This window comes from Trachinotus anak, unplaced genomic scaffold (genome assembly GCF_046630095.1).
Source record: "Trachinotus anak isolate AG129_WGS33_773 ecotype Australia unplaced genomic scaffold, CSIRO_AGI_Tana_v1 ptg000014l, whole genome shotgun sequence".
Classification (NCBI taxonomy): domain Eukaryota; kingdom Metazoa; phylum Chordata; class Actinopteri; order Carangiformes; family Carangidae; genus Trachinotus; species Trachinotus anak.
This window is the reverse complement of record NW_027273865.1, coordinates 12,408,109-12,433,383: the sequence shown is the minus strand read 5'-3', so window position 1 is coordinate 12,433,383 and position 25,275 is coordinate 12,408,109. Positions and strand designations below refer to the sequence as shown.

Here is a 25,275-nt window from a genome sequence, read left to right as displayed (position 1 = left end):
GCTCCAGGTGGGACAGGGCTTTATGAAGTGCAATTGAGACTGTGTCCTCCACAGATCTGTTTGCTCCATTAGCAAACTGGTGGCAGCACTGATTGGTGGGGGTACCGGTGATCGGGAGCCTTGATCTGAGATAGTAGAAGCCTCTCGAAGCACATCATATTGAGTGGTCGTACAGCAAGTGGGTGGTAGTCAATGAGACTTTTCAATGTTGTCTTTGGTGGTGGATTTTAGACAGGTGGAGACAACAGAGTGTTTCAGAGAGAGGCCCGAAGGACTGCCACCTGGTCTTTTTGGCAGGCAAACGGATACTCACTCAAAAAAAAACACAATCTTCTAGAGCTCATGTGATCTGCAGTGCAGAAATAGTCGCGATGCACGAGAGAACCTGATATCAACGACAGTACAATGTAAAAACATAAGTCTTAGTATGTTACAGACACCATCTAGTGGACATTTTACTTCAGTCTATTATTGTGTGATCATTAATTAGATACGTAGGGCTGATTTGTGCATTTAACATCACGCACAAATTTGATGTTATACTCATTACAAAGTGAATCTTAAGATACATATATGTATCTGCTCTGGAATTCAGTATTGGAGAGGATTGGAACAAACCTCGTATTTTATAGCAATGCAAGTAGATTTACTGTAAGGTGAAAAGGTCTATCTGCTTTATGTACAACCTAACATACATATCATCTACTTAACTACTTACAGTACACTTGATATGACATTTAATACATAATATGACTGTAATGCAAATTTCAGGGGAACTCAATCATTGCCACTCATCCAGAACTTAAATTTGGCTTCCATGCATTCATTCTGCATCAGCACAAATTCAATCTCAAATTAAATGCATGTTAGGCCCTGCCCCTATCTCTTCTGCTCTTATGGGTGGTGTGCAAGATTAAACAATACTGCAAGTCAATAAAAGGGGGTGACATAGCAATAAAACTTAATGTGTGGGCTCGTAAGAAGTATATATCAGAGGAAGGTCATGAGGGCATTTTTAGACACCAACTTGCTCTTGCTCATGTGCTACTGCTGCTTTTCCTCTGCTGCGTCCTCTCCTCTTTATTCCTCTTCTTGTTGGTTACAGGGACAGTTTCATCTAAATGGGATGCACAAGGCTGGAGATTTGGTTCTAGGTGGGCTTTTTGAAATGAATTTCTTTTCTACCTATCCTGAACTGTCTTTTACCTCAAAGCCACAGCAGCCTACCTGCCATGGGTGAGTCTTTCAAGGAAACAAGCAGTAGGTCTAAAATATCAGTCATATTATAACAATGTGTTTTTGATCATTTCATATTACTGTGAAAGAACTGCATTGTGAATTTGTGGCATTTTAACCACATTGTCTTTTTTGCTCATTCTCAAAGTATATTTGTGGTTGTTACTACTTAACTGTCTTCATAATTGAAAAATCTGTAGTTATATATGTATGCACAATTTAGTTTATCATGTTTAATTTTCAGTCGTAAACAGTGATATTGTATGTGTTAGTTTTGATGTTCTAGGATTCAAACAGGCCCAGACCATGGCTTTTGCTATTGAGGAGATCAACAGAAATTCCAACCTGCTACCTAATGTGACTCTGGGATACAGTGTATATGATAACTGCAACAAACTAGTAATTGGATTCCGTGCAGCAATGTCATTAGCAAGTGGTCAAGAGGAGCAAGTTACATTACATGAGACCTGTATAGGAACACCTCCAGTCATAGGGATTGTGGGTGATGATTCCTCTACACGTTCTATTGCAATCTCCACTGTCTTAGGTTTGTACAGAGTGCCAATGGTAAGTTTTGTCTGCCTTACCATCTATCAATATGTTTTGGATCATTTTGATTTAATTCCAAATTTAAGGTCAGTTGTAAACATGATGTAGTGAGCTTTACAAAGATGAAAGAACTGATAAAGGCATTACATTTTTTTAGTTGTACATCTGCGTTTTTCATAGGTGAGTTATTTTTCCACATGTTCCTGCCTGAGCGACCGGCAAAAGTTTCCATCCTTCTTTAGGACGATCCCAAGTGATGCTTTCCAGGTGAAAATCTATCAGCAGAGTGAAAATACATAAAATAAAGAATGTACAGTTAAAGTATTTATCAGGACGTACATTCCTTTACTACACAGATAATATAGTTGTCTGTCACTAGTAACATTATTTGTCTCACTAAGGGAGTTATGTGGTGTTAGGTAACAACACTGAAAGGCAATAATTAAACATAGTCCATTGTGGAATCTATTTAACTGGATTTCAGTGAAACATTATTCCTGCCTGTGCACTAATCCCCCCTCTCTGTATTCTCAGGTGCGTGCTATGATTCAGATTCTAAAACACTTTGGCTGGACTTGGGCAGGTCTGCTGATAAGTGATAATGATTATGGACTCCACGCTGCCCGATCCTTCCAATCTGACCTGGGTCCATCTGGTGGAGGTTGTCTGGCCTACTTAGAGGTTTTGCCAGAGGGCGATGATCCAGCTGAATTAAGGAGGATTGTGGATGTGATGAAGAAATCCACAGCTCGTGTGGTCATTGTTTTTGCACATGAAGGTCACATTATTAACCTCATGGAAGAGGTAGGGCTTGAAATACAAACTTGATTATTGCCAAACACAGTTATACTACAAGATTAATTCAGTCATTTACAATAACATCTGACCTAAACAAAGCCAAATAAAAAGAATTTCATAAGTTACAACTCTGACTTGTTATAGGCACTGCTATCAGGTTTGCTCCAGTTATGATGATATCACTGTGCTCATGCTACTGCATAACAACACTGGATTGTACGTGTAAATGACACCAGCTGTTGAAATGAAATACGTTTTCATTGGTATGGCAGTATGAATTTATATACTTGATAAAATGCTTTGCACAGGTGGTGAGGCAGAATGTGACAGGCCTGCAGTGGATGGCCAGTGAAGCCTGGACATCATCTGCTATGCTCCAGACCCCCCACCTCATGCCGTACCTGGGTGGAACACTGGGCATTGCCATCCGTCGAGGAGAAATACCAGGGCTCAGGGAGTTCATGTCACACATACGGCCTGACCTAAACCACAACAACAGCTATGGAAATAACATGGTTTGAATTTAACCTTGCAATCATACGAGGTATTTGCAAGAACAATATATTGTCATTGTTTATAATATACATTTTTGAATATATTTCAGGTAAATCAGTTTTGGGAATACACATTTCAGTGTAGATTTGCACCACCACCAGAAGGCTGGGTGGAAGCAGGAGGAGCATTATGCACTGGACAGGAAGATTTAGAGAGTGTGGAGACTGAGTTCTTGGACACTTTAAATCTAAGGCCAGAGTACAATGTGTATAAGGCAGTGTATGCCCTGGCATATGCCCTTGATGATATGCTGCAGTGTGAGCCAGGGAGAGGGCCTTTCAGCGGGAACAGCTGTGGTAATTTACAAAGACTGGAGCCCTGGCAGGTGAGATATCAGTTTACACTCCACCTGTTTATGTGACTAAATCCTGTGCATATTTTTTGCACAGCGGAACATATGAAATTATCGAATGTAAAAAAAACTAGATAGCTAAAAAGATTTTGTTTGCTGCTGGGGGATAGCAGTGGCTATGATCAGGTGAGAGAGAACACTTTTTATTCACTTAGTTACCACCCCATTTCCAAAAAAGTTGGGACACAGTATAAAATGTAAATAAAAAACATATGCTGCCAATGTCTTTTAAGCCTTTGCATATTTCCATAAGACAATGCCACATTCTGCACATATTACAACAGCATGGCTCTGTATTAGAAGAGTCCAGATGCTAAGATGGCCTGCCTACAGTCCAGACCTGTCACCCATTGAAAACATTTGGTGCATCATGACAAGACAAAAGAGGCCCCAAACTATTGAGCAGTTGAAATCCTATATTAGGCATGAATGGCACATTTCACTTTCAAAACTCCAGCAACTGATCTCCTCAGCTCCAACATTTACAGAATGTTGTTAAAAGAAGAGGTGATGCAACACAATAGTAAACATGCCCCTGTACCAACTTTTTTGAAACATGTTGCTGGCATCAAATTCAAATTGAGCATATATTTTTCATAAAACAATGAAATTTCTCATTTTCAACATTTGATATGTTGTCTTTGTTCTATTTTCAATTTAATATGGACTTAAATGATTTGCACATTTTCGCATTCTTTTTTTATTTACATTTTACAGTGTCCCAACTTTTTTGAAAAAGGGTTGTATATGGTATTATGGATAATGTGACATTACTTTAAACATATTTTAATAAAAAGAAAAAAAAAAGAAAAACAAATATTGTGTTGATAATTGTTGATTGTGGAGTTCTCCATAGTCAATAATGAATTCTTTTTTTTCTCTCTTTGGCTTTTCTCTATCCCTTGTTCTTGTTCTGATTTTCATAGCTTGTGTACTATTTACAAAATGTTAACTTCACCACACCATTTGGTGATCAAGTGTCATTTGACGAGAATGGTGATGTCTTACCAATCTATGATATCATGAACTGGCAGTGGCTCCCTGATGGAAGAATTAAAGTTCAGAATGTGGGTGAGGTTAAGAAATCAGCCTTAAAAGGTGAAGAACTCACACTTGCTGAAGATAAAATCTTCTGGAACTTTGAATCAAAAGAGGTTACTTCTGATTTGGCAGACTATAATTTTTTGGCTCATGGAATACTTATTATAGCAGTTTATAGTAGTACAGAATAACAGATATTTATTTTTCTCTCTACAGCCACCCCAGTCAGTGTGCAGTGAGAGCTGTCCTCCCGGTACCCGCATGGCCAGGAAGAAGGGGGAACCTGAATGTTGTTTTGACTGCATCCCTTGCTCTGAGGGAAAGATCAGCAATAAGACTGGTGGGTGTTCAGTTTTAAACATTGCAGTTAAGAAACTCAGTATCTATGTGTATCTCAACTCTTTTCCTATTTTCATAGACTCCATGGAGTGCACAAGTTGTCCAGAGGATTTCTGGTCCAGTCCCCAACATGACTTTTGTCTTCCTAAGAAAATAGACTTCCTCTCTTATCATGAGCCTCTGGGTATATGCTTGACAGCCACCTCACTGCTGGGCACATTTATCTGTGCTGTTGTCCTAGGGATCTTTATCTATCATCGCAGAACACCCATAGTCCGTGCCAATAATTCAGAACTCAGTTTCCAGCTGTTGTTCTCACTTAAGCTATGTTTCCTTTGTTCACTGCTGTTTATCGGCCATCCAAGACAATGGACATGCCAACTGAGACATGCAGCATTTGGTATCAGCTTTGTGCTTTGCGTTTCATGTATTCTGGTCAAAACCATGGTGGTTCTGGCTGTGTTCAAGGCTTCTAAGCCAGGAGGAGAAGCCAGTCTGAAGTGGTTTGGTGTTTTGCAGCAGAGAGGGACAGTTCTGGTTCTCACTTCTATTCAAGCCACAATCTGCACTGCCTGGCTTGTCTCTTCCTCACCAGCACCTCATAAAAACACTCAATACCACAATGACAGGATAGTTTATGAGTGTGTAGTTGGGTCCACAATTGGTTTTGCAGTGTTACTGGGCTATATAGGCTTACTTGCTATCCTCAGCTTCCTGTTAGCATTTCTGGCAAGGAACCTTCCTGACAACTTCAATGAGGCCAAACTCATCACTTTCAGCATGCTGATCTTCTGTGCTGTGTGGGTGGCCTTTGTCCCTGCTTATATCAGCTCACCTGGCAAATATGCTGATGCAGTGGAGGTATTTGCTATCCTGGCTTCCAGCTTTGGTCTCTTGGTTGCGCTGTTTGGACCTAAATGTTATATAATCCTGCTTAGACCAGAGAGAAACACAAAGAAAGCTATCATGGGTCGAGGCAACACAAAGTCATAAAATTAGCTATTAAGTCTTCCAAATTAGTTGAAAGTGGGTGTTGTTTTTCTCAACTCTCTGATATGAACATAGGAGCCCACTGGCGACAGGGCATATGCTTTGATAAACTGTTAAAAATCACTTTTGAAAATAAATAATTAACCCTTTCATGATGTGACAATGCAATTCTCATTCTAACGTTTAGGCACAAAAACAACCTAGTTAGGTTTAGGGAAATATGGTTTCAATAAAATAAACTGATCATTAATGTTACAGGACATCATCTTGGCCAATGTTTTGATTTGTTGACCCATCCACCCATCACAACGTCCTCCCTAATTTGACTCTGTGGCTCTATAATAATGTTAACACACTTCCTCCTTTAATCCTGTAATAATTACTACAGCCACAAAAGGGCATTTTCATTGGAACGTAAACATGTTAACGTAACACATAATGCCCTTTTGGGGCATTTACTGAAACAATTGATTCTGTCTCACAAGACCATTAGAGGTCACCTTGCAATAAAATGTATCAATGTGTAATTATAATATTGTGCAGCAGTGATCATCATCAGACAAAATGAGATCACTAAAAATGACTTACATGATTAAATTATTATGCTGTTTTGTCTGGTCTTTTATTTATACATTCAATGGGATTTGAGATTTGGGAGACAAAAATATCTATACTATATACTATCCCACTATACTTAAGCTATAGTTGTGTGTAAATATAAGACAAAAATCATACAATCACACAACATTTAAGTCAGATGTAGGGACTTGTTTTTAGACAATGCATCTTGAATATCTTGTTAAGTGCAAGATTCTTGAAAACATCTTGTTTTCAGTTGTATCTTAGATGACACAAGCTTTTTTGACATGTCATAAGGTGTTGATGCTACTGTGTTATTTGTATAAGATCATCTTGTTTCAAGACATGGACTTAACTTTAAGAAAATACAAATCTCATTTATCAGTTATTTTTTTCCAACTCATAATACAGTGCATTACATTCTATATAGACAGCAGTACCTGCTATTATTGAAGTGTCTAATAAACAAAAAATTCAGCATCCACAAAAACATTGGCTTGAGCTAGGTAGGGAACTTCTACCTTGTAAGCAAAATAAAAATAATTTCACTCAACAGAAGTTTGCATTCAAAACAATACAGTGACACATTGTTGTACTGGTGTTTTTCAAAACTACTATCAATGAAATAACCAAAGAATTTCCACATACTTTTACTTTTTTTTCAACTCATACATCATACATCAGTGTATTGTAAACCAGTGGTTTTTCTGCTAAAGAAATTAATTAATAAAAAGTTAAAAACAATAAAAAAAGAAGCATACTTAGTTGAGGAAGAACTTTGTGATGTTTAATATTCCCATTTGGGCTGGTATGGGGAATTGAACGGGGTGTCACTGCTGCTGCTACAAGGAACAGCTTTTCTCAGACAACTGAACTGCACTCTTTCTCAACTGCAGCAACACCTCCCTAAGATTAATCAAGAATTATTGGGTTTAATTTCTGCAGATACAACACAAAGTCTGCCAGCTGATGATTTTTACAAGCAGCTGGAGCTACGAAGCAGAATCATACCATGAACACATTGCCTGCTTTATGAGTGTGTGGTGGCTGCATCACTGAACTGCTGTAGCTCACATGTGTGTGTTCAAATCAGGTACATTATGCGTCGCTGCTACCGCCAGCTCTATCTTTCTAAATAGAGTTTGCCTTGGATAATGGCCATCAGGAGGCTAGTCAAATGTTGTATTTCTTTTCATTATAAATTAATTTATGATTTGTTTTTGACAGAAAATGCGACTACAATGCAGCTGCTACACTAGTTAAACAATATAATATTTATGTTTTTCATGTCTGTGTCATATTGTCATGCTTGGACCCCAAGTAGTTGAAGTATGTTAGGCTACATCACCTGGATGTGCATGGGTGGAAACACATCACACAATGGAAGATTCCCTATCTTCCATTTATGGACTTCATTTAACTTTAGCAGGTGAGTACAGAACACACAGCAATTTACATCCGTGATTTTAGCAGTTACACTAGGTTGAGGACTCTCTAGCTTGGGCACAAAACAGCAAGTTAGCACTGTTCATGCGACGAACTACGAGCACCATTCAACCTCAACACTGACTAACTCTCGTGGAAAGTTTCGTTTGCTTTTCATGCGTGATCCACCTTCATCGATTTTCATCCATCTCTGTCAAAAAACTGGAACAGTGTTGCCAAATGATTTCAGTGGAAAGTTGCCAAAGCCAAAAAGCTGCTAAATTTCACATTATGCGCCAATTAACATATGTGATGATCTTTGCATCATATTTGCATTCTGACTAGTGTCAACTGGTTTCAGCTCTTTGTATCTGGTTGGTCTCCTACTCTCTGTGCTCATATACAGTATTTTAATTCAGCAAAATTCCAAACAAAGCTGTTCTCATTGACCTGTTTTTCAGTTTATGTTGTCAGACGGCAGGACTGGTATGAAATAGTCACAGAAATGCAGCCCATTTAGACAGGAGCTGAATATCACAGGGGAACAGCCCGTGGGCCGGATGGGGGTAGGGCAAGAGGCCTCAGGCAGACAACTCAGGGGCAGACCCGGGGCTGAGCAGAGGAATGGGGCAGAGGATGCAGGCTGGACAAATATGCAGGGCAACTCGGGAGGATGACTGGGTAGCTTGGGAGGATGGCCCGGAGCCCACATGGACAGATTAGGTAGATCGGGGAGATGGCCCAATTTGCCCAGTCTGTCTATCAGCCGGGCAAACAGATCATGAACTGACAGAGGTCAAGCAGAAGGCTGACATCCAAGACTGAGTCTCTCCAAAGGTCAAACTGGAGGGTGCTGGTGAAGACTGGCCCTCTCCAGATGGGAGGAAGGTACTTCCCCTCAGGAGGCTGAGCAGGAGGGTAACAGCAAAAGCAAGTCCCTTCAGGAAGTTTAGCTAGAGGGCGACAGCAAAGGCAGGTCCTTTTGGGAGGCTAAGCTGGAGGGTGACATCAGGTCCCCTTGTGACGCTGAGCGGAAGAGCAATGGCGACACCCCACTGGAGGTTGAGGAGGATGCTGGCGCCACAGGTGGAGCCCTTCAGGAGGATGAGCAGGAGGTCAATGTAGCAGGTGGAGTATCTTCTGGAGGACAAGACAGAATCAGCTGGACCGGTGACAGGAGACCATGAGCAGGAGGTGGCCGGACCACGGACTGGAGATCAGGAACTGGTGGAGGCTGGAACAGTGACCGGGGATTGTGAACTGGTAGATAGATTCCTTTATTGTGATTTTTATGCACCACATGAAAATGAAATAGTGTTTAACACATGCTACCAGTCGATAAACTCACTTCAGTGCAATATATAAATATAAATTAAAAAAAAAAAAAAAAAAAAAATTGAATGAGTAAGAGCAAAATGTTTAAAAGCCGAGTAGTGTCATCCTCTCTGATGCTGTCTACTCTGCGAATGCAGCACTGGATGTAAATGTACTGCAGAAACGTCAGCAAGGCACCGTCTATTCCAGTCTGCGGAGGAAGTGAAGGCGCTTTTATGTCAGAACCGTAGATGGTCAGATGCTGCCTATGACTGGCCCTTCTAAAGTCGATAACCATCTCCTTGGTCTTGTTGGTGTTGAGGACAAGGTTGTGTGCTCTGCACCAGGCTGTCAGCTGCGCCACCTCACTCCTGTATGCTGACTCATCTTCATTGGTGATAAGGCCTACGACTGTGGTGTCATCAGCAAACTTTATGATGCTCACTGTGGTGGTTTTGGATGTAACACTGCCAACTCGGACCATCTACTGCCTCTCTGTCAAGAAGTCCAGTATCCAGTATGTCCAGATCCATGCCCAGCAGGAACAGCTTTTCAATGAGCTCTTGTAGCAAAACTGAGCTGAAGTCAATTATCAGGATCCTGGCATAAGCATTTTTGTTTTCAAGCTGACTCAGTTGGAGGGGGAGCAAGGTGGAAATGGCATCCTCCATAGACGGGTTTGCCCTGAATGCAAACTGTAGAGGGTCCAAAGTGGTGTCAGGGCTACAGGGTGTTCGTCATTCATACAGACCAGATTTGGCGTCTTGGGCACAGGTATTACAGTGGCGCGTTTGAGACACCTCCGCACTCTAGCTTGGCTGAGGGAGATGTTAAAAACTGTCCATGAAGACATCCTTCGAGTGTTCTGCACAGTCCTTCAAACCCAGCCTGGGATGTTGTTGGGTCCGGCAGCCTTCCAAGAGTTGATGTTGGAGAAAACTCTCTTCACGCTGTCTGCAGTCAGCTGGAGCACCTGGCTGGTGAGCGTCAGAGTCCTCCTGTGTGTCGATCTGTTGTCTGTTAACTCAAACCATGAAAAAAAGGTGTTGAGGTTATCTGGTAGGGAGTGGTCGTTATAAACTGACCTTGGAATCCCTGCCATAAGCACTGTGTGTCCCTGGTGTCGGTGAAGTGACTTGCCAGCTTACATCCATCTAGCCTTTTTGCCTCCCTGATGCCTCTTTTTAGGTTATTCCTTGCCACACTGTATGCTTTGATGTCACCAGATCTAAAAGCAGCATCATGAAGCCTCAGCAAGGAGCAGTCAGCCAAGGCTTGTTGGTGGGACACAGCTTAACAGTTTTAGTCAGATGTAGTCAGTCCATCCACAATCAGGTAACTGGGGATCAGGAACTGGAGTCAGCCAACTGAAAATCAGGAGGTGTCCACTGGACTACCGATGAGGGACCATTTAGCAGGAGTAGCAGGTATCGCCTGGGCTGCCAACTGGGAATGAGGGGCAGGTATCAGCTGGCCCTCCAAATCAGGAACAGATGAGACAACTGGGACACCGGGGCTGGAACAGGTGATTCGTTCTCCTGGGCAGTCAACTCAGGAGCAAAGACAGGTACAGGCCACATGTCGACTGCAACCACTGACGCTGGGGCTAGCAGGCCCCATGCTAGCTAACTGGGAGACTGGCTGGAGATTTGGGGTGTTTATTGATGCAATGAACTCTTCATCCAGGGTCTCATGGACTCCCCTCTGTGTCATCCTTACAGCTGCTCTTCTGGGTCCATCCTGGTTAATTAGTTCTGTTAAGAATAGTAATTTCTGGAACCAAGTGCAGACAAAAACAAAAACTGTACTGGCTGAATTACATAATTTATTAAACAAAGGAAAGCACATACAGTCTTTCTTAAAGAATAAATCCAGTAAAGTGGCCAGGAATTAAAAACCCAAAAACAAAAATCAAAAGTCAGGAACTAATATGGGAGCTCAAAGAAACACTTGGGACCATGGCAGGGACAAAAAGACAGACAAACCAACAAAGACAACAGGGAGCAGAGAGACTAAATACACACAAGGGGAGTAGGTTAACAATACACAGGTGTAACACATCAGGGTGGGGCAGACAATCACTCTGGTTGAAAACAAGACAAAGAAAGTAAGTCAAACAAAAGCCCAGATAACAAAATGAAACCCCACATATGCCTTTTTCCTTGGCCTGGAGTCTGGCCCATATACTTTCACATCTCGGAAGAATATACCTTTTATCCACGTTTTCTGTGTGTGTGCCAGATTTGGTCCAGTTGTGAAAGTAGCATCTGACAATCATGCTGTGTATTTGGGCCATGTAACTGGGCATATACTGGGCCAGAAGTAGTATGGCACACATTTATTTTTCTATCTGGAAGTGTACACACAAGGCAAATTTATTCAAAATAAAACAGGAAATCAACAAATATCCAAACAGAATGTCTATTTGAAGTCCAAAGAAAGAGTCCCTTCAGGGAAAACTATGACAATAAAATGGCATAGGTTTGGTTTTGATGGAAACAATTATTGGTAATATAGTATACAGTTAGATGTAATAGTAGTGCAACAGTGCAGCATATTATTATTAATAACCTAAAGTGAATTCTACATAATCAGGGCTTATTTGTGTAGTTGAGGAGTTTATTTTTGTACATGTCTCATACACAAAAATTGTACTTATTATTTGCCAGTAAAAAGTGAATCTTCTTATACATATATGTATCTGCTAAGATACTGAACTGCACAGTGAATGGCAAGACAACTTATAATTTATCACTACGCAAGTATTTGTTTCACTGGAAGGTGAAACAATCTGTGTACTTTATATCTGAAGTCCACTAGTCGATTTAATATGATATTCAAAAAAACCTGTGACATAATATGACTGTCATGCAATTTTCAGTAGATCTCAGTCATTGCGATCATCCACAACTTAAATTTGGATTAGAAAGGATACTAACACGCGTATCAAAAGTGCACACATAAATTCTGCCTCAGTACACATCAATCTCAAATGAAATGCATTTTAGGCCCTGCCCATCCTGCTCATTCTGCCCTGCTGGGTGGTGTGCAAGACTAGACAATTTGGCAAGTCAATAAAAGAGGGTGACAAAGTGATGAAACTTACTAACTGGGCTAAGGGTTAAAGCAGGTGTCATGAGGGCATTTTTAGACACCAATTTGGTCTTGCTCATGTTGTTGTATTCTTGCTTTTCCTCTGCTGCATCCTCCCCTCTTTATTCCTCCTCCTGTCGGTTACAGGGACATTTTCATCTAAATGGGATGCACAAGGCTGGAGATGTGGTTCTAGGTGGACTGTTTGAAATGCACTTTGGTCCGACCTATCCTGACCTGTCTTATACTTCAGAGCCACAACAGCCTGCCTGCCATGGGTGAGTCTGTCAGGGAAACAACAAAAAGCAGAGACTGATTATTTGATATTGCTGTTAAAGAAATACATTGTGTATTTGTGCCGCTTTAACCATACTGCTTTTTTGCTCAGTCTTCTTTGTTTATTTTTTCAATAAAGTATTATTATGGCTGTTGCTATTTAACTGTCTTCATTGTTCACCAAATATAGAGTTGTACAACATGCATATATTTGCACAGTTATTTTATCACATTGTATTTTTCAAAAGTAAACAGTGGTATCTTATGTGTTAGTTTTGATGTTCTAGGGTTCAGACAGGCCCAGACCATGGCTTTTGCCGTTGAGGAGATCAACAGAAACTCAAACCTGCTACCTAATGTGACTCTGGGATACAATGTGTATGATAACTGCAACAAACTAGCAATTGGATTCCGTGCAGCATTGTCATTAGCCAGTGGTCGAGAGGAGCAAATTATATTACATGAGACCTGTGTGGGAACCCCTCTAGTCCTAGGGATTGTGGGTGAAGATTCGTCTACACGTTCTATTGCAATCTCCACTGTTTTAGGTTTGTACAGAGTGCCTATGGTAAGTTTTGTCTGCCTTACCATCTATCAATATGTTTTGGATCATTTTGATTTAATTTCAAATTTGTTGTAAACATGAAGCAGTCAGATTTACAAAGTTGAAAGAGCCAGTAAAGGCATTGAATGGCTTTAGGATGTACAGTCTGTGTTTTTTGCAGGTGAGTTATTTTTCTACGTGTTCCTGCCTGAGTGACCGGCAAAAGTTTCCATCATTCTTTCGGACGATCCCAAGTGATGCTTTCCAGGTAAAAATCTATCAGCAAAGTGAAAATACATAAATGAAAGAATGTACAGTTAAAGAATCAGGAAGAACATGCCTGTACCACAAATTCCTTTTGTGTATCACTCGTAAAATTATTTGTCTCATTTTTGGAGTTGTGTTGTGTCAGATAGAAACAATGAAATGTCATAATTAAACATGGTCATTTGTTGAACCTGTTTAGCAGGATTTGCAGTGAAACATTATTCCTGCATGTGCACTAATCCCTCCTCTCTGTATTCTCAGGTGCGTGCTATGATTCAGATTCTAAAACACTTTGGCTGGACTTGGGCAGGTCTGCTGATCAGTAATGATGATTATGGACTCCACGCTGCTCGATCCTTCCAATCTGACCTGGGTCCATCTGGTGGAGGTTGTCTGGCATATTTAGAGCTTTTGCCTGAGGATGATGATCCAGCTGAACTTAGGAGGATTGTGGATGTGATGAAGAAATCCACAGCTCGTGTGGTCATTGTGTTTGCACATTACAGTCAAATGATTAATCTGATGGAAGAGGTTGGCTTCCAGCTATGATTATATGATAATATCACTTTGCTCATACTACTGTGTAAAACACAGGATTATGAATGACACCAGCTGTGGGAAATAGATATTACATTAGTGGCTATGCAGTATGAATTTATGTTCTTATAATGCAATTTACAGGTGGTGAGGCAGAATGTGACAGGCCTGCAGTGGATGGCCAGTGAAGCCTGGACTTTAGCTGCTGTGCTCCAGACCCCCCACCTCATGCCGTACCTGGGTGGAACACTGGGAATTGCCATCCGTCGAGGAGAAATACCAGGGCTCAGGGAATTCATGCTACAAATACGTCCTGACCTAGACCACAACAACAGCTACGGAAATAATGTGGTGAGAGTTCAACCTCACAATCTGATATTTACAAGAGTTATATGTTGTCATTGATTTTAATACACAGTTTTGAATATGTTTCAGGTAAATCAGTTTTGGGAACACACATTTCAGTGTAGATTTGCACCACCACCAGCAGGTTGGGTGGAAGCTGGAGGAGCATTATGCACTGAACAGGAAGATCTAGAGAGTGTGGAGACTGAGTTCTTGGACATTTTAAATCTCAGGCCAGAGTACAATGTGTATAAGGCAGTGTATGCCCTGGCATATGCCCTTGATGATATGCTGCAGTGTGAGCCAGGGAGAGGGCCTTTCAGCGGGAACAGCTGTGGTAATTTACAAAGACTGGAGCCCTGGCAGGTGAGACATCAATTTACACTCTATCTGCTTACGTCCACTCCTGTGCTGAAAGTATTTCTTTTGCAGTACCATTTAATTTAATTTGCAAAGACTGAAGCCCTGGCAGGTGTGTTTACACTCCACCTCTTTATCACCAAATCCTGTGCTTATACTATTTCTTGCACAGTAGCATTTGGTGTATAGGATGAAGAACAAAGCTATGAGAATATCAATTGTAAAATCCAAGATAGATAGCTGAAAGGATTTTCCCTGCTACTGGGTGATAGCAATGGCTAATATTATCAGGTCAGAGAGATCACCATCGACTAGGTATATGGTAATTTAGGTAATGGGACATTATTTTTAAAGTAAATGCTTTTCTGGAATTTTTGACTTCATGTGTTCATAAGTGTAGTATGTAGTTTGATTATTGGATATCAGGTCCTGCTGTGTTCACCGTGGTCAATAACAATAGAATTCTTTTTTTTTTTTTTCATGTATCTTTGGTTTTTCCTCCATCCCCTTGTTTCGATCTTCATAGCTTGTGTATTACTTGGAAAAGGTCAACTTCACTACACCATTTGGTGATCAAGTATCATTTGATGAGAATGGTGATGTCTTACCAATCTATGATATCATGAACTGGCTGTGGCTCCCTGATGGAAGAATTAAAATTCAGAATGTGGGAGAGGTTAAAAAAACAGCCTCAAGAGGTGAAGAACTCACACTTGATGAAGATAAAATCTTCTGGAACTTTGAATACAAAGAGGTTACTTCTGCTTTTTCAGACTTCTATTTTTTGAGTGCCAGTGGTGTGCCATCAGGACAAGCAAGGCAAGCAGTGCTTGAACAGTTAGGGCTAAAAATGGACAGAACAATACTGAAGTTGAAGCAGTATCTCTCCTTACATCTCAGAACAGCACTCTGTTCCATAAAGGATCTGATATTGCCCGTTTGTATTCAATTTAATTCAATAATTTACTGTTCCCTTGAGAAGGGAGCAGCATTTGTTTGGATCTTTGCAATTGTACATAGTGAATAATCCTGGGATCTTTGACAGGTGATATAGCTATACCTAGTTACAGATAAGTTTGAAGGTCAAGCTGTCCTTGAGTCAGTCTCTACTTTCCTGTATGTGGAAACTCTGCTTGCACATTAGAAATGAACTTCATCTTTTATTCCTAAGTGTTAAGATGTAGCAGTAGCAACAAAACAAGCAAATTACACTGTGATTTATCATCTCTGATTGATATGAGTTCTCTTATGATGATGAAGAGTTAGGGTTGAGGCGTAATGAGGCAGGACAATACATGTTTTTGCATTGTCACTGGAATTTGTCATTGTTAGTTAATGGTAAGAAGATTAGCATATAAGTGATTTTTGGATATTTATCCTCTATATTGCACATTTTATATATTTAAAAGAACTTCAAAGGAATAATTCTTCTTCAGCCAGGGAGAAGTGCAGAAAGAAGAAGATATCCAGGCAGAGTGCAGCAAGATACAGGAGAGAGGCTTTCAGTACGGGAAAGATAGGCAATATATAATCATGAGACAGGTCAGGCCCTGAATTTAAGAGAGATTTGCTACTACTGTCATGAAAAGGTATGTTTTAGTGTGGTCCATTTTTCTCGTTAGTGTAGCATACAGAAGAATCACATATTGAGATGGTGGTTTGTGGAGTATAGTTATTTTGGTTCTTTGGCTCTGCTTGCCAATATGTAAAAATCACTGCGTGCCACTGCTTTTGACCCATGGATAACTCATTCTAGTAGTCTATAGTAGTACAGAATAACAGATATTTATTTTTCTCCCTACAGCCACCCCAGTCGGTGTGCAGTGAGAGCTGTCCTCCAGGCACCCGCATGGCTAGAAAGAAGGGGGAACCTGTGTGTTGTTTTGACTGCATCCCTTGTTCTGAGGGAAAGATCAGCAACAAGACTGGTGAGTGTTCAGTTTTAAACATTTCACTCTGGATATGTAGTGTATATGTGTATTTGTGTAACACCTTCTCTATTTTCATAGATTCCAAGGAGTGTAGCAGTTGTCCAGAGGATTTCTGGTCCAGCCCCCAACGTGACCACTGTGTTCCAAAAAAAATAGATTTCCTTTCCTACCATGAGCCTCTGGGTATCTGCTTGACAGTCACCTCATTGCTGGGCACATTTATCTGTACTGTTGTCCTAGGGATCTTTATCTATCATCGCAAAACACCTATAGTGCGTGCCAACAATTCAGAACTCAGTTTCCAGCTGTTGTTCTCACTTAAGCTATGTTTTCTCTGCTCATTGCTGTTCATTGGACGACCCAAACTCTGGACGTGCCAGCTGAGACATGCAGCATTTGGTATCAGCTTTGTTCTTTGTGTCTCATGCATCCTGGTTAAAACCATGGTGGTTCTGGCTGTATTCAAGGCCTCTAAGCCAGGAAGTGAAGCCAGTCTGAAGTGGTTTGGTGTTTTGCAGCAGAGAGGGACAGTTCTGGTTCTCACTTCTATTCAAGCCACAATCTGTACTGCCTGGCTTGTCTCTTCCTCACCAGCACCTCATAAAAACACTCAATACCACAATGACAAGATAGTTTATGAGTGTGTAGTTGGGTCCACAATTGGTTATGCAGTGTTACTGGGCTATATTGGTTTACTGGCTATCCTTAGCTTCCTGTTAGCATTTCTGGCAAGGAATCTTCCTGACAACTTCAATGAGGCCAAACTCATAACTTTCAGCATGTTGATCTTCTGTGCTGTGTGGGTGGCCTTTGTCCCTGCTTATATCAGCTCACCTGGCAAATATGCTGATGCAGTGGAGGTATTTGCTATCCTGGCTTCCAGCTTTGGTCTCTTGGTTGCGCTGTTTGGACCTAAATGTTATATAATCCTGCTTAGACCAGAGAGAAACACAAAGAAAGCTATCATGGGTCGAGGCAACACAAAGTCATAAAATTAGCTATTAAGTCTTCCAAATTAGTTGAAAGTGGGTGTTGTTTTTCTCAACTCTCTGATATGAACATAGGAGCCCACTGGCGACAGGGCATATGCTTTGATAAACTGTTAAAAATCACTTTTGAAAATAAATAATTAACCCTTTCATGATGTGACAATGCAATTCTCATTCTAACGTTTAGGCACAAAAACAACCTAGTTAGGTTTAGGGAAATATGGTTTCAATAAAATAAACTGATCATTAATGTTACAGGACATCATCTTGGCCAATGTTTTGATTTGTTGACCCATCCAACCATCACAACGTCCTCCCTAATTTGACTCTGTGGCTCTATAATAATGTTAACACACTTCCTCCTTTAATCCTGTAATAATTACTACAGCCACAAAAGGGCATTTTCATTGGAACGTAAACATGTTAACGTAACACATAATGCCCTTTTGGGGCATTTACTGAAACAATTGATTCTGTCTCACAAGACCATTAGAGGTCACCTTGCAATAAAATGTATCAATGTGTAATTATAATATTGTGCAGCAGTGATCATCATCAGACAAAATGAGATCACTAAAAATGACTTACATGATTAAATTATTATGCTGTTTTGTCTGGTCTTTTATTTATACATTCAATGAGATTTGAGATTTGGGAGACAAAAATATCTATACTATATACTATCCCACTATACTTAAGCTATAGTTGTGTGTAAATATAAGACAAAAATCATACAATCACACAACATTTAAGTCAGATGTAGGGACTTGTTTTTAGACAATGCATCTTGAATATCTTGTTAAGTGCAAGATTCTTGAAAACATCTTGTTTTCAGTTGTATCTTAGATGACACAAGCTTTTTTGACATGTCATAAGGTGTTGATGCTACTGTGTTATTTGTATAAGATCATCTTGTTTCAAGACATGGACTTAACTTTAAGAAAATACAAATCTCATTTATCAGTTATTTTTTTCCAACTCATAATACAGTGCATTACATTCTATATAGACAGCAGTACCTGCTATTATTGAAGTGTCTAATAAACAAAAAATTCAGCATCCACAAAAACATTGGCTTGAGCAAGGTAGGGAACTTCTACCTTGTAAGCAAAATAAAAATAATTTCACTCAACAGAAGTTTGCATTCAAAACAATACAGTGACACATTGTTGTACTGGTGTTTTTCAAAACTACTATCAATGAAATAACCAAAGAATTTCCACATACTTTTACTTTTTTTTCAACTCATACATCATACATCAGTGTATTGTAAACCAGTGGTTTTTCTGCTAAAGAAATTAATTAATAAAAAGTTAAAAACAATAAAAAAAGAAGCATACTTAGTTGAGGAAGAACTTTGTGATGTTTAATATTCCCATTTGGGCTGGTATGGGGAATTGAACGGGGTGTCACTGCTGCTGCTACAAGGAACAGCTTTTCTCAGACAACTGAACTGCACTCTTTCTCAACTGCAGCAACACCTCCCTAAGATTAATCAAGAATTATTGGGTTTAATTTCTGCAGATACAACACAAAGTCTGCCAGCTGATGATTTTTACAAGCAGCTGGAGCTACGAAGCAGAATCATACCATGAACACATTGCCTGCTTTATGAGTGTGTGGTGGCTGCATCACTGAACTGCTGTAGCTCACGTGTGTGTTCAAATCAGGTAGGATAGGTAGCAGGTGAGTACAGAACACACAGCAATTTACATCCGTGATTTTAGCAGTTACACTAGGTTGAGGACTCTCTAGCTCGGGCACAAAACAGCAAGTTAGCACTGTTCATGCGATGAACTACGAGCACCATTCAACCTCAACACTGACTAACTCTCGTGGAAAGTTTCGTTTGCTTTTCATGCGTGATCCACCTTCATCAATTTTCATCCATCTCTGTCAAAAAACTGGAACAGTGTTGCCAAATGATTTCAGTGGAAAGTTACCAAAGCCAAAAAGCTGCTAAATTTCACATTATGCGCCAATTAACATATGTGATGATCTTTGCATCATATTTGCATTCTGACTAGTGTCAACTGGTTTCAGCTCTTTGTATCTGGTTGGTCTCCTACTCTCTGTGCTCATATACAGTATTTTAATTCAGCAAAATTCCAAACAAACCTGTTCTCATTGACCTGTTTTTCAGTTTATGTTGTCAGACGGCAGGACTGGTATGAAATAGTCACAGACATGCAGCCCATTAAGACAGGAGCTGATTAACACAGGGGAACAGCCCGTGGGCCGGATGGGGGTAGAGCAAGAGGCCTCAGGCAGACAACTCAGGGGCAGACCCGGGGCTGAGCAGAGGAATGGGGCAGAGGACGCAGGCTGGACAAATATGCAGGGCAACTCGGGAGGATGACTGGGTAGCTTGGGAGGATGGCCCGGAGCCCACATGGACAGATTAGGTAGATCGGGGAGATGGCCCAATTTGCCCAGTCTGTCTATCAGCCGGGCAAACAGATCATGAACTGACAGAGGTCAAGCAGAAGGCTGACATCCAAGACTGAGTCTCTCCAAAGGTCAAACTGGAGGGTGCTGGCGAAGACTGGCCCTCTCCAGATGGGAGGAAGGTACTTCCCCTCAGGAGGCTGAGCAGGAGGGTAACAGCAAAAGCAAGTCCCCTCAGGAAGTTTAGCTAGAGGGCGACAGCAAAGGCAGGTCCTCTTGGGAGGCTAAGCTGGAGGGTGACATCGGGTCCCCTTGGGACGCTGAGCGGAAGAGCAATGGCGACACCCCACTGGAGGTTGAGGAGGATGCTGGCGCCACAGGTGGAGCCCTTCAGGAGGATGAGCAGGAGGTCAATGTAGCAGGTGGAGTACCTTCTGGAGGACAAGACAGAATCAGCTGGACCGGTGACAGGAGACCATGAGCAGGAGGTGGCCGGACCACGGACTGGAGATCAGGAACTGGTGGAGGCTGGACCAGTGACCGGGGATTGTGAACTGGTAGATAGATTCCTTTATTGTGATTTTTATGCACCACATGAAAATGAAATAGTGTTTAACACATGCGACCAGTCGATAAACTCACTTCAGTGCAATATATAAATATAAACTAAAAAAAAAAAAAAAATTGAATAAGTAAGAGCAATGATCAAAAAAAAAAAAAAAAAAAAAAAAGTTTAACAGCCGAGTAGTGTGATCCTCTCTGATGCTGTCTGCTCTGCAAATGCAGCACTGGATATAAATGTACTGCAGAAACGTCAGCAAGGCACCGTCTATTCCAGTCTGCGGAGGAAGTGAAGGCGCTTTTATGTCAGAACCGTAGATGGTCAGATGCTGCCTATGACTGGCCCTTCTAAAGTCGATAACCATCTCCTTGGTCTTGTTGGTGTTGAGGACAAGGTTGTGTGCTCTGCACCAGGCTGTCAGCTGCTCCACCTCACTCCTGTATGCTGACTCATCTTCATTGGTGATAAGGCCTACGACTGTGGTGTCATCAGCAAACTTTATGATGCTCACTGTGGTGGTTTTGGATGTAACACTGCCAACTCAGACCATCTACTGCCTCTCTGTCAAGAAGTCCAGTGTCCAGCAGCAGGTGCCCAGATCCATGCCCAGCAGGAACAGCTTTTCAATGAGCTGTTGTAGCAAAACTGTGTGAAATGCTGAGCTGAAGTCAATTATCAGGATCCTGGCATAAGTGTTTTTGTTTTCAAGCTGACTCAGTTGGAGGGGGAGCAAGGTGGAAATGGCATCCTCCATAGACGGGTTTGCTCTGAATGCAAACTGTAGAGGGTCCAAAGTGGTGTCAGGGCTACAGGGTGTTCGTCATTCATACAGACCAGATTTGGCGTCTTGGGCACAGGTATTACAGTGGCGCGTTTGAGACACCTCCGCACTCTAGCTTGGCTGAGGGAGATGTTAAAAACTGTCCATGAAGACATCCTTCGAGTGTTCTGCACAGTCCTTCAAACCCAGCCTGGGATGTTGTTGGGTCCAGCAGCCTTCCGAGAGTTGATGTTGGAGAAAACTCTCTTCACGCTGTCTGCAGTCAGCTGGAGCACCTGGGTGGTGAGCATCAGAGTCCTCCTGTGTGCCGATCTGTTGTCTGTTAACTCAAACCATGAGAAAAAGGTGTTGAGGTTATCTGGTAGGGAGTGGTCGTTATAAACTGACCTTGGAATCCCTGCCATAAGCACTGTGTGTCCCTGGTGTCGGTGAAGTGACTTGCCAGCTTACATCCATCTAGCCTTTTTGCCTCCCTGATGCCTCTTTTTAGGTTATTCCTTGCCACACTGTATGCTTTGATGTCACCAGATCTAAAAGCAGCATCACAAAGCCTCAGCAAGGAGCAGTCAGCCAAGGCTTGTTGGTGGGACACAGCTTAACAGTTTTAGTCAGATGTAGTCAGTCCATCCACAATCAGGTAACTGGGGATCAGGAGCTGGAGTTGGCTGGACCGCCAGCAGATGATAAGGAAGAAGAGGTGGCTGGACCAGCAACTGGAGGTCAGAAACTTGTGGAGGCTGGGCCAGCAACTGGGGATTTGGAACTGTTGGTGGCCAGACCAGTGACTGGGGATCAGGAACTGGAGTCAGCCAACTGAAAATCAGGAGGTGTCCACTGGACTACAGATGAGGGACCATTTAGCAGGAGTAGCAGGTGTCACCTGGGCTGCCAACTGGGAATGAGGGGCAGGTATCAGCTGGCCCTCCAAATCAGGAACAGATGAGACAACTGGGACACCGGGGCTGGAACAGGTGATTCGTTCTCCTGGGCAGTCAACTCAGGAGCAAAGACAGGAACAGGCCAGATGTCGACTGCAACCCCTGACGCTGGGGCTAGCAGGCCCCATGCTAGCTAACTGGGAGACTGGCTGGAGATTTGGGGTGTTTATTGATGCAATGAACTCTTCATCCAGGGTCTCATGGACTCCCCTCTGTGCCATCCTTACAGCTGCTCTTTAGAAGTGTCTTCTGGGTCCATCCTGGTTAATTAGTTCTGTTAAGAACAGTAATTTCTGGAACCAATTGCAGACAAAAACAAAAACTGTACTGGCTGACTTATATAATTTATTAAACAAAGGAAAGCACATACAGTCTTTCTTAAAGAATAAATCCAGTAAAGTGGCCAGGAATTAAAAACCTAAAAACAAAAATCAAAAGTCAGGAACTAATATGGGAGCTCAAAGAAATACTTGGGACCATGGCAGGGACAAAAAGACAGACAAACCAACAAAGACAACAGGGAGCAGAGAGACTAAATACACACAAGGGGAGTAGGTTAACAATACACAGGTGTAACACATCAGGGTGGGGCAGACAATCACTCTGGTTGAAAACAAGACAAAGAAAGTAAGTTAAACAAAAGCCCAGATAACAAAATGAAACTTCTGGCCCCAAATATGCCTTTTTCCTTGGCCTGGAGTCTGGCCCATATACTTTTATTCACGTTTTCTGTGTGTGTGCCAGATTTGGTCCAGTTGTGAAAGTAGCATCTGACAATCATGCTGTGTATTTGGGCCATGTAACTGGGCATATACTGGGCCAGAAGAAAAGAAGCAGGTGGCCCAAGTATGGCACACATTTATTTCACTTCTATTTGAAGTCCAAAGAAAGAGTCCCTTCAGGGAAAACTATGACAATAAAATGGCATAGGTTTGGTTTTGATGGAAACAATTATTGGTAATATAGTATACAGTTAGATGTAATAGTAGTGCAACAGTGCAGCATATTATTATTAATAACCTAAAGTGAATTCTACATAATCAGGGCTTATTTGTGTAGTTGAGGAGTTTATTTTTGTACATGTCTCATACACAAAAATTGTACTTATTATTTGCCAGTAAAAAGTGAATCTTCTTATACATATATGTATCTGCTAAGATACTGAACTGCACAGTGAATGGCAAGACAACTTATAATTTATCACTACGCAAGTATTTGTTTCACTGGAAGGTGAAACAATCTGTGTACTTTATATCTGAAGTCCACTAGTCGATTTAATATGATATTCAAAAAAACCTGTGACATAATATGACTGTCATGCAATTTTCAGTAGATCTCAGTCATTGCGATCATCCACAACTTAAATTTGGATTAGAAAGGATACTAACACGCGTATCAAAAGTGCACACATAAATTCTGCCTCAGTACACATCAATCTCAAATGAAATGCATTTTAGGCCCTGCCCATCCTGCTCATTCTGCCCTGCTGGGTGGTGTGCAAGACTAGACAATTTGGCAAGTCAATAAAAGAGGGTGACAAAGTGATGAAACTTACTAACTGGGCTAAGGGTTAAAGCAGGTGTCATGAGGGCATTTTTAGACACCAATTTGGTCTTGCTCATGTTGTTGTATTCTTGCTTTTCCTCTGCTGCATCCTCCCCCCTTTATTCCTCCTCCTGTCGGTTACAGGGACATTTTCATCTAAATGGGATGCACAAGGCTGGAGATGTGGTTCTAGGTGGACTGTTTGAAATACACTTCGTTCCAACCTATCCTGACCTGTCTTATACTTCAGAGCCACAACAGCCTGCCTGCCATGGGTGAGTCTGTCAGGGAAACAACAAAAAGCAGAGACTGATTATCTGATATTGCTGTTAAAGAAATACATTGTGTATTTGTGCCGCTTTAACCATACTGCTTTTTTGCTCAGTCTTCTTTGTTTATTTTTTCATTAAAGTATTATTATGGCTGTTGCTATTTAACTGTCTTCATTGTTCACCAAATATAGAGTTGTACAACATGCATATATTTGCACAGTTATTTTATCACGTTGTATTTTTCAAAAGTAAACAGTGGTATCTTATGTGTTAGTTTTGATGTTCTAGGGTTCAGACAGGCCCAGACCATGGCTTTTGCCGTTGAGGAGATCAACAGAAACTCAAACCTGCTACCTAATGTGACTCTGGGATACAGTATGTATGATAACTGCAACAAACTAGCAATTGGATTCCGTGCAGCAATGACATTAGCCAGTGGTCAAGAGGAGCAAATTATATTACATGAGACCTGTGTAGGAACCCCTCTAGTCCTAGGGATTGTGGGTGAAGATTCGTCTACACGTTCTATTGCAATCTCCACTGTTTTAGGTTTGTACAGAGTGCCTATGGTAAGTTTTGTCTGCCTTACCATCTATCAATATGTTTTGGATCATTTTGATTTAATTTCAAATTTGTTGTAAACATGAAGCAGTCAGATTTACAAATTTGAAAGAGCCAGTAAAAGCATTGAATGGCTTTAGGATGTACAGTCTGTGTTTTTTGCAGGTGAGTTATTTTTCTACGTGTTCCTGCCTGAGTGACCGGCAAAAGTTTCCATCATTCTTTCGGACGATCCCAAGTGATGCTTTCCAGGTGAAAATCTATCAGCAAAGTGAAAATACATAAATGAAAGAATGTACAGTTAAAGAATCAGGAAGAACATGCCTGTACCACAAATTCCTTTTGTGTATCACTAGTAAAATTATTTGTCTCATTTTTGGAGTTGTGTTGTGTCAGATAGAAACAATGAAATGTCATAATTAAACATGGTCATTTGTTGAACCTGTTTAGCAGGATTTGCAGTGAAACATTATTCCTGCATGTGCACTAATCCCTCCTCTCTGTATTCTCAGGTGCGTGCTATGATTCAGATTCTAAAACACTTTGGCTGGACTTGGGCAGGTCTGCTGATCAGTGATAATGATTATGGACTCCACGCTGCTCGATCCTTCCAATCTGACCTGGGTCCATCTGGTGGAGGTTGTCTGGCATATTTAGAGCTTTTGCCTGAGGATGATGATCCAGCTGAACTTAGGAGGATTGTGGATG

General features: G+C 41.3%; 3 protein-coding genes across 3 annotated transcripts in view; all 3 read left to right on the top strand.

The window, feature by feature from the left end:
* LOC139631926 (extracellular calcium-sensing receptor-like) overlaps window positions 1-25,275 on the top strand; it is a 91,288-nt gene that overhangs the window by 42,625 nt on the left and 23,388 nt on the right. The gene's annotated exons all lie outside the window — the stretch shown is intronic.
* Window positions 689-6,477, top strand: LOC139631842 (extracellular calcium-sensing receptor-like). Its single transcript, XM_071496449.1, has 9 exons — window positions 689-1,236; window positions 1,509-1,803; window positions 1,966-2,052; window positions 2,320-2,589; window positions 2,892-3,098; window positions 3,188-3,463; window positions 4,417-4,644; window positions 4,748-4,871; window positions 4,950-6,477. Exons 1-9 carry the CDS (start codon window positions 965-967, stop codon window positions 5,861-5,863), a joined length of 2,673 nt encoding a protein of 890 aa, XP_071352550.1. The 5' UTR covers window positions 689-964; the 3' UTR covers window positions 5,864-6,477.
* On the top strand, window positions 12,133-18,027 carry LOC139631993 (extracellular calcium-sensing receptor-like). Its single transcript, XM_071496702.1, has 9 exons — window positions 12,133-12,549; window positions 12,821-13,115; window positions 13,273-13,359; window positions 13,620-13,889; window positions 14,040-14,246; window positions 14,331-14,606; window positions 15,127-15,354; window positions 16,405-16,528; window positions 16,610-18,027. Exons 1-9 carry the CDS (start codon window positions 12,314-12,316, stop codon window positions 17,521-17,523), a joined length of 2,637 nt encoding a protein of 878 aa, XP_071352803.1. The 5' UTR covers window positions 12,133-12,313; the 3' UTR covers window positions 17,524-18,027.

Coding starts and splice junctions, on each gene's coding strand:
- LOC139631842 (XM_071496449.1), top strand. CDS start 965: ATGTGTGGGCTCGTAAGAAGTATATATCAGAGGAAGGTCATGAGGGCA. Junction 1,237..1,508: donor CAGCAGCCTACCTGCCATGG/GTGAGTCTTTCA, acceptor TGTATGTGTTAG/TTTTGATGTTCTAGGATTCA. Junction 2,053..2,319: donor TCCCAAGTGATGCTTTCCAG/GTGAAAATCTAT, acceptor CTGTATTCTCAG/GTGCGTGCTATGATTCAGAT.
- LOC139631993 (XM_071496702.1), top strand. CDS start 12,314: ATGAGGGCATTTTTAGACACCAATTTGGTCTTGCTCATGTTGTTGTAT. Junction 14,247..14,330: donor ACAGCTACGGAAATAATGTG/GTGAGAGTTCAA, acceptor AATATGTTTCAG/GTAAATCAGTTTTGGGAACA. Junction 14,607..15,126: donor AAAGACTGGAGCCCTGGCAG/GTGAGACATCAA, acceptor CGATCTTCATAG/CTTGTGTATTACTTGGAAAA.